This window comes from Lynx canadensis, chromosome C1 (genome assembly GCF_007474595.2).
Source record: "Lynx canadensis isolate LIC74 chromosome C1, mLynCan4.pri.v2, whole genome shotgun sequence".
Taxonomy (NCBI): Eukaryota; Metazoa; Chordata; class Mammalia; order Carnivora; family Felidae; genus Lynx; species Lynx canadensis.
The window spans coordinates 30,679,029-30,688,351 of NC_044310.1; the positions used below are offsets into that span (position 1 = coordinate 30,679,029).

Sequence of the window (9,323 nt, forward strand, 5' to 3'; positions counted from 1 at the left end):
GGGTTGTAAAGATTATAAAAGAAGGCTGAGACAAAGCCCTGGTATTTGAAAAGTTAATGAGAAATTTTGAAAAACATACTCACGTGGATCCACTAATAGTTTGTGTTGGTGCATGATAAGGTGCCAAAATTGGTTATGCTGACAATAAATGCTATAGGAGGCCAGTGTGGCTGGAGTTGAAGGGCTGTTCCTCATGAAGTATAAGGAATATTTGGATAAAAAGAAAAAGAAGAGACCATTGTGAGTAAAGGCTCAGAAATGAGATAGTATCTCCTACTAGTGGGGCAGAAAAGAGACCAGTGGCTGAAATGGTAGAATTTTGTGGTATAGATGAAGTAAGGGTCCTGATCATGAAGAGCCACCAGATCTAGCCTGAGGAGGGTGAGGTGAGGAGCAGTGTTTTAGCCATATGAATCTGTGCAGGATGAGTACAAAGTTTATTTGGGTGTTCATTATACAGCCCATGAATTCTTGCCTGCAAGGTCCGAGTTGACAAACGCGTAAAAGCTTTTGTGGAAAGACTAACCCGAATCTTCCCCTGCATCTCTTCCTAGAATAAACTTTCGGATTTGTTAGCACCCATCTCCGAGCAGATCCAAGAAGTGGTAACCTTCCGGGAGAAGAACCGAGGCAGCAAGTTGTTCAACCACCTGTCAGCTGTCAGCGAAAGTATCCAGGCCCTGGGTTGGGTGGCTGTGGTGAGCAGCGCAGCTTCCTTGGGAGGGAAGGGATGGAATGAAAGAGGTAAGGGGACATGGCTGGAGAGGCTCTGAGTCACTGACCGCTGCTGTTTCTCTAGGCTCCCAAGCCTGGTCCCTATGTGAAAGAAATGAATGATGCTGCCATGTTTTATACAAACCGAGTCCTCAAGGAATACAAAGATGTGTAAGTCCAGCCTTTTCTTAAGGGGTACAGGACACGTCAGCTGATCACTTGCCGGAGTAGCATTTGGGGGTTAAGGCTGTTGTGTTGGTTCTCCATCCCAGGGCTGCTTTCTCAGAAGTTTTATAGATACTGGCATATAGAGGCTGCATCTGCAAGCAGGAAGTGTTTCTCCTTTCACTTCTGCTTTTTCTCCAAAGGGTTTGTAGAGCCCCTTTTAGTCTTCTCATCCTTACCCTTCCAGGTTTAGGAAGTTTTGCTGGAGATAAAATGGACAAATGCCCTTTAATTTGCCTGTTTAGATAAGGTAGATTTTGTTCCTTTGTTGAGAATTTCTAACTGGCTTAGGGACAAAAGGTTCGGTAAGATTTACTCGGAAATGACCCTGACTATTCACGTAGTCAGGTAAAGTGAGAAGGCAGCTGTCTGGTGAAGCACGTGTATCATGTAAGAGGAGGAGAGTCTCTGTATGTCTAACCACATATGTTCACCAGTCCTAACTGACTTCTCCATTGCTGGTTTATTTTTTTTTTTATTTTTTTATTTTTCAACATTTATTTTTTTTTTGGGGGGGGGGACAGAGAGAGACAGAGCATGAACGGGGGAGGGGCAGAGAGAGAGGGAGACACAGAATCGGAAACAGGCTCCAGGCTCTGAGCCATCAGCCCAGAGCCCGACGCGGGGCTCGAACTCACGGACTGCGAGATCGTGACCTGGCTGAAGTCGGACGCTTAACCGACTGCGCCACCCAGGCGCCCCTCCATTGCTGGTTTTGAGCTGGAGTGACTGCAGGCAGCTATCACTCAGCTGCATAATTACCCAAACCCTTCCTTTCTTCTGTCAGTCATCAGTCAACCAACATTTGTTGAGTAACTACTGTGAAGGAATAGCTTCGTGTGTGTGAAATAGGTCTCAGAACACCAGGCACTTCCTTGATCCCTCCTTCCAGCAACCTGGAGTTAAGCATCGCAGTGTTTTGACTTAACCTGCCTTTAAACTCCACACTTCACAGTTGAGCAAATTAGGTCTTATGATAAATAGGCATAAAGTCTTCTAATATATAAGAAGAACCATAATTCAGTGCTCTTTCTATAATCTAATGCTGATTATTTCCTCCAGGGAAGTTTTAAATTTTTGGTGGGTGGGGCATACTTTGACATAAGGCACTGTGGTATAAGGCAGGTGAGTTTCTTGAAGTCCTAGAGTTCCACAGTGATGTGCAAGAGACCTTCTATCATACAACTTCATGCACAGAATGCCTGCTTTTATTCGTTTTGTATATTAGGTTCTCCCTAAGGTATACTTTGAAAAATATGGTTTTGTTATACTTAAAAAAGTTTGAAGAATACTGCTATAAGAGATAGAAAGAGATATAATCTGGAGTCCCTATCCTAATGGACTTTAGTCTAATTAGGGTAATAGCATAGGTTAAAAAAAAAGAAAAGCAAAGCTCAGTTGTGATAGAAAAGCTGCCATTGAGCAAAACCACACCACAGGTGGGAGGATATGAGCTCACAGATAGGAGGGGTTCTGGAATCACTATGGTAATGTGCCCTGACTGCCTGTGGTGAGTTTCTCTTTAATTCTCCTAGTGATAAGAAGCACGTGGACTGGGTCAAAGCTTACTTGAGTATATGGACAGAGCTACAGGCTTACATTAAGGAGTTCCATACCACTGGACTGGCCTGGAGCAAAACGGTTAGTGAGCCTTTCTTCCCTCCCTCTATCCCTCCAGGACAGGGGTCCACAAGTTTCTTAGACTTTGGTGCTACCAAGGTCCAAGAAGGAATGCTAGTCTTTACAGTGGAGAGTAGAAAGAAAAGGGGAGAAAAAAGAAAAGTGTGAAGAAAGCAAGGGTCAGAGAAGAATATCCAATTCCATTCAGTTTCAGTACACATGGGTCAGAGATAGTGATTGGGCTGGAGGGGAGCCAGAAGAATGAGTTACATTATCGCAACCCTCCAGACGCTTAAAAATAGAGACAGAAAACCCCTAAATACAAGTCAACAAGTAAAATACTGTGATAAAGATATAGACGATAGAGTAAGAGGGAGTGTGAGTCTCACTGGAAGAGATTGTACTTTCAACAGGTGTTCTCTGATCTGGGACATTGCAAATAGAGAACAGTGAGAAGTGGGAGAAATGGGAATACTGGCAAACGGCATAGCTTAAACACAGTACATGTAGAGTAAATGTACAGATTGGTCATCTCTGGCTTCAGTTGAAGGAGAGAGTCAGATTTTTAGGATAAAAGGCTGGAAAGGAAGGTTGATTGTGACTTTTGAGCAAGAGAGTAATAATGATCAGACTTGTCCTTGAGAGAGTCTCAGTATATAGGTCAGGGGTAAGGGCTCCTGCTCAGACCATGGAGGTGCTGATGGTGCTAGGAGCTGGTACAGAAGAATTTGCAGAAGCTATAAAAGGTAATAGGTTTGATGAGCTTGAGGGCGTTAGACTCAAGAAGATTGAAGAGTCAAGCTTGGATGGCAATGTCTTTTACTGAAATAGAAACAAGGGGGTGATTGTACAGGTAGAGGAGCAGGCAGGAGATGATGACATCAGCCTTGGACTTGTTGAGGCTGAGGTACTGGTGACACATGAAGTTGATTTGCAAAACTGTGGGTTAGAGCTGGAATCGGGTAGAGGCCAAAGGAATGATGTGAAAGTTGAAAAATGGAGCTGAATTGGGTCTTTGGGAAAGGGTAAGAGGGAATAAAACCCTTTTGGGTGTGGATAGGGAGCATGAATCCTAGCGTCAAGGGCTACAGTGGGTACCCCATGTCCTAGAACATGTGTAGGACCCTACTGGGAATGGCACAGAAGGGAAGAGATCATGGCTGTGTTACCTGCCCTTATTGTTCCAGGGACCTGTGGCAAAAGAACTGAGTGGATTGCCATCTGGACCTTCTGCTGGATCGGGTCCTCCTCCTCCCCCACCAGGCCCACCTCCCCCACCAGTCCCCACCAGTTCTGGCTCAGATGAGTCTGCTTCCCGCTCAGCACTGTTTGCGCAGATTAATCAGGGGGAGAGCATCACACATGGTAAGTGAATATTTTGGCAAGAAGAGTTGGTACAGTAAGTTGTTTGGGCCTGATCTGATCAACTAGAGACCTGATGGTCTGTAAAAACAGAACCCTGGTTTGTGTATGGGAGAATTCATTTGGGTGTCACTGTCCTTCAAGTTGCCCAAAGGGACATAAAGCTGGCTTAAATGGAAATTGAAAGTGGGTGATTATAGTTGGGGAAGCCCTCTGCCCCATAAGCAGATGACTTAATATTAAGTGGCATATATAGAGTACCCTAGTGTGCCAAGGCATGGTGCTGGCAGTTCACCCTAGAGCCTTTTCTGTGTTACCACATGCTTTCTTTGGGAAGTCATCCTGGGGGTGGAGAGGGGGGCATATATTAGTCATGGAAATTTGCATAAGAATTACCAATATTGGGGGGTGCCTGGGTGGCTCGGTTGGTTAAGCATCCAACTTTGACTCAGGTCATGATATCACAGTTCAAGAGTTTGGGCTCTGTGTTTGACAGTGCGGAGCCTGCTTCGGATCCTCTGTCTCCCTCTCTCTCTGCCCCTCCCCAGCTCTTACACTTTCTCTCTCTCAAAAATAAACATTAAAAAAAAATAAATATAATTACCAATGTCAGGATAGAGAAAGTTGACACCCTTATATATAGAAGGTGGAAGTCTAAATTATACAGCCCTCTTCTAGGAATCTACCCGTAAAAATATCTAAAATAAAGACCAACTACTGTATATTATTTGCAGTAGCTAAAAATGGTATAACAACCTAAATATCCAACAGTAAGAGAAATGGTTAACTGTGGTATATCCTCTTAATGGAATACTAAGCAGCCATTAATTAATGCCTTTCTTTACAGGGAACCATGCAGTGTTTAAGAAAAAATCTAGTACTTACACTACAGCCACAGGGAGTAGTGGAGCTGAAAGGGCCAGTCAGTATTCGTTAAATAAATTGGGCCATGTTTAAGAGGAAGACATTTATCTGCCTACAGTGGGAAGGTGATAGTGGAATCTGCTCCTTAAAAAAAAAAAAAGGGGCGCCTGGGTGGCGCAGTCGGTTAAGCGTCCGACTTCAGCCAGGTCACGGTCTCGCGGTCCGTGAGTTCGAGCCCCGCGTCAGGCTGGGCTGATGGCTCAGAGCCTGGAGCCTGCTTCCGATTCTGTGTCTCCCTCTCTCTCTGCCCCTCGCCCGTTCATGCTCTGTCTCTCTCTGTCCCAAAAATAAATAAACGTTGAAAAAAAAAAATTTTTTTTTTTTTTTTTTTTTTTTAAGAAACTAGGTTAGGGGCGCCTGAGTGACTCAGTTGGTTACATGTCCAACTCTTGATTTTGGCGCAGGTCGTGATCTCATGGTTCTTAGGACTGAGTCCCATGTTGGGCTCTGTGCTGAAAGCGCAGAGCCTGCCTGGGATTCTCTCTCCCTCTCTGTCTGCCCCTCCCCCCCAATACATAAACAAACATTAAAAAAAACTGCAGGTTAACATGAGAAAGTTTTTTTAAATGTTAACTCGTTAAACCAAACTTGTTAACAGTGTACATAGTTATAACCAAATAAAAAACGTTTATCGATAGGAAAACTGGTGGAAGGAGATTTCAAATGCAAACACTGAGTAGGAGGTGCGGTAGGTTAGCTGTGGGTGAGGTTTCTTTCCTTTTACCAAATTTGCTTTACTATCACATATTTTTTCTTCTTTTGCTCTAAAAACTGTACATATTTTGTGAATATATATTTGGTGTATGTCTTTCTAGATCTTTTTCTGTGCATTCATATATCCTTTCCTCCCATATGCACATAGTCTGTATTTTATTTTATTTTTTAATGCCACTGTATAATCGTACCTTGGGGTAGAAGGGAAATTCTAAAAGTGCTTCTCCAAAACCTTTAAGAGAACATCTCAGAGCCCTGGCTTTTGACTTTTTGTTAAGTTTTTGTTAAGGCAGTTAATTCTGAGAACAGAAGTTGGGTACTGCCTCAGCCCAAAGCCGTGGTACGAAGGATGGGCACAAGGCAGCTGTTGTTCTTACAGCCCTGAAACACGTATCTGATGACATGAAGACTCACAAGAACCCTGCCCTGAAGGCTCAGAGTGGTCCAGTACGAAGTGGCCCCAAACCATTCTCTGCACCTAAACCAGGAGTCAGCCCGTCCCCCAAACCAACCACAAAGAAGGAGCCACCTGTACTTGAACTGGAGGGCAAGAAGTGGAGAGTGGTGAGTTAAAAATACCAGGGCTGGTTTGCTGTTAAGGTCCAACTTTGCCTCAGGTCACGATCTCGCAGTCTGTGAGTTGAACCCCACGTTGGGCTCTGTGCTGACAGCTCAGAACCTGGATCCTGCTTCAGATTCTGTGTCTCCTTCTTTCTCCGCCTCTTCCCTGTTTTTTTTTTTTTTTTGTCTCTCTTTTTCTGTCTCTCCCTTGCTGTTTTTCTCTGTCTCTCAAAAGTAAATGTTAAAAAAAATATATATATATATATATACACACACACACACACACACACACACACACACATATACATATACGTAAATGTATATGGAGCACAGGCAGATGAGTGCAGGGTCTTGGGTTAGATTACAAGAACAGAAGTTTGGGATAGCCTGTTTTGGGGGGTAGTGTGTATTAGTGATGACATTCCTAAAAGCGGTATCTCTTTAACAGGAAAATCAGGAGAATGTTTCCAACCTGGTAATTGATGACACAGAGCTGAAACAGGTGGCTTACATATACAAGTGTGTCAATACAACATTGCAAATCAAGGGCAAAATTAACTCCATTACAGTAGGTGAGTTTTTGTCAGTCCTAGGCTCCGTCCTAGAGCCTGAGAGAGCTGGAACCATATCTACCCTGTTCCTAAAGGTTGTTAAATTTAAAGTTATACTGTTGACCTGCTCCCTTTCTTCTCCTAGATAACTGTAAGAAACTCGGTCTGGTGTTCGATGACGTGGTGGGCATTGTGGAGATAATCAATAGTAGAGATGTCAAAGTTCAGGTAACTTGATATCTTGGCTCCTTCCTTTGGCCCCTGAGGAATTAATTGAAAGACATGGCTGACCCACAGATGTTGCTGTGGTGGGAATCTGATTCTACTGAGTCTGTAAGCTGAGCTGCTTTGGTGGCAGGAGAGGAGTTGGCTTTTACAGCGAGGCCTTTTCCAGCACCCATCCCAACCCACCTCTAGTATCCGGTGTCTGCTGTGCACTTGTGAGCCTTTCATGTAGTTGCTGAATCACGTGAAACAGTGAAAGCTTCTTCCTGAAACTTCCTGTTGTTCTCCACAGCTACTGGGACTCAGCACTTTGGGTTTTCTCTGCAGGTAATGGGTAAAGTGCCAACCATTTCCATCAACAAAACAGATGGCTGCCATGTTTACCTGAGCAAGAATTCCCTGGATTGCGAGATAGTCAGTGCCAAATCTTCTGAGATGAATGTCCTCATTCCTACAGAAGGCGGTGACTTTGTAAGTTCCTTGATCTCTTTGGTAGTATGATCTCAGAACGGGGGACTGAAGATCACTTGCGCTGGAGAAGGCTGGTTCATGGTCATTCGGTACTGAGTGGGTCCAACCTAGCAATACACACCTCGAGCAGCCATAAGTATGAGGTAGTCACATGAAGTAGAGCTCCAGGTTGAGCAGATGCTCAGGTAGCAAAAAGGAATGGGACGGAGTCATCGCCCCCTATTGGACTGGCGCCGCGAAGTCCTGTACCTGCTCACTGTGCCTCACAGGTGTAACTGTCTAAGATTGCTGCTTCCGGAACAGTAGGAAACAAACTTAAACCTCTGTCTGCCTGGCTTTGGAGCCTTTGTTCTCATTCCTACACCGCTCCTCCAGGACGGCGGTGGCAGGGTGGCAGGTAGTGGGAGATGTTGTGCTGCTGGTTACAGAGCCAGGCTGTTTACTGGCGGTTCAGTTTCACTCTCAGGACCGCCTTGTTGCTCTAATAGTTTAGTGGAAGCAAGCATTGAGAGAAAAGTGTAAGATTTAACCCCATTTTCTTTTGGAGCTTAGACTTGGGATTTCAGCCCGTTTTGTTTGTTTGTTTCCAGAATGAATTCCCAGTCCCTGAGCAGTTCAAGACCCTATGGAACGGGCAGAAGTTGGTCACCACAGTGACAGAAATTGCTGGATAAGCGAAGTGCCACTGGGTTCTTTGCCCTCTCCCTCACACCGTGGGATAAATCTGTATCAAGACGGTTCTTTTCTAGATTTCCTCTACCTTTCTGCTCTTAAACCGCTTCTCTGCTCTGAGAAGCACAGCTACCTGCCTTCACTGAAATATACCTCAGGCTGAGATTTGGGTGGGAGAGCAGGTCAGTTGATCTTCTGCAGGAAGGTGCGGCTTTTCCCTGTCAGCTCAACCACACCACCAGTCCGTTCTTAAGGAACTGCACACCAGGACTGCTGTGTTTTAGCTTTCAGCCTTTGGGGGTTATCTGACCAATAAACAGTCATTTGGGAAGAATAAAGCGGTCCCCAGGAAGTAACAGATCAGAATGTTCACTCAAGTTCATCTTTTTCTAACAACGCCCACGAAGGTAGCAGAGGCTGGTGTGATTCTAGCTGGTTCTTCTAACCAAACTAACTTTTCACTGTTGACAGGTGAGGCAGGGGTCGCACTGGACCAAAGGCTGAAGCCTGGCCATCTAGCATTCCGAGCAAAATTGATTCCTGTAGGCATTCCTTTTATTCTGCATTCCATCCTGGGTCTGCCTGAACCTGAGAGAGTAGGTTGTCCTGTATCGGCTGCTGGGCAGAGCCCTGCGCCCAGGCCAGTTAAAGGAGTCTTGGACCCTTTCTTTCACTGGGATCCCTGCCCAGCACCTTCCTACAGAGACGACTTAAACAAAAACAAAACAAGACAAAACAAACACGGAAACTACACCATTCCAAGGAATCTGGAATTCCTTCCTTCTTCCATGCTAGGTGCCTGCCCTCCGTCTTCACTGCCTCCTTTGCCCTGTCATGCCCAACTGCTTTTGGTTTCTGTCCAGGCACCTGAACAAAGGACTAAAATCTCCACTGCAGCCTGGTTTTAGGTCTTGTGTAAGAATCTTGCACAGCATTGCTAATGTAAATTACAGTTTTTCTCTCTAGGACACTTACCAAAATATGCAACTTTTTTTGGTGGGAAGAGAGATTGTCCTGTGACTTCTACCCATTTCCTGAGGCCTGTGGAAATAAACCTTTATGTACTTAAAGTTATACAGAAAATAGAATAAAATTAATACCAAACTTGCTTAGTATTTACTGGTGGTATTTGCTGTATAGAGATTAATACTTTTTTTGAAGTAAACTCCACCCCCAACATGGGGATCAAAACTCACAACCCCTAGATCAAGAGTCACATGTTCTGATTGAGCCAACCAGGTGCCCTGAGGTGTATGCAAGAATATTGAAAAGAAAGAAAAAGGA

The 9,323-nt window shown here is 44.6% G+C and overlaps 1 protein-coding gene across 5 annotated transcripts in view; it reads left to right on the forward strand.

The window, feature by feature from the left end:
- Positions 1-9,154, forward strand: part of CAP1 (cyclase associated actin cytoskeleton regulatory protein 1) — a 28,237-nt gene extending 19,083 nt beyond the window's left edge. For all 5 annotated transcript variants that reach the window (XM_030326967.2, XM_030326969.2, XM_030326968.1 and 2 more), the window contains 9 exons: positions 555-698; positions 800-885; positions 2,475-2,580; positions 3,747-3,924; positions 5,939-6,123; positions 6,569-6,692; positions 6,817-6,899; positions 7,224-7,367; positions 7,958-9,154. In XM_030326967.2, the coding sequence (XP_030182827.1) occupies positions 555-698; positions 800-885; positions 2,475-2,580; positions 3,747-3,924; positions 5,939-6,123; positions 6,569-6,692; positions 6,817-6,899; positions 7,224-7,367; positions 7,958-8,041 (1,134 nt within the window). In that variant the 3' untranslated portion in view covers positions 8,042-9,154. The remainder of the gene's footprint in view (positions 1-554; positions 699-799; positions 886-2,474; positions 2,581-3,746; positions 3,925-5,938; positions 6,124-6,568; positions 6,693-6,816; positions 6,900-7,223; positions 7,368-7,957) is intronic.
- The last annotated feature ends 169 nt before the right edge of the window (positions 9,155-9,323 follow it).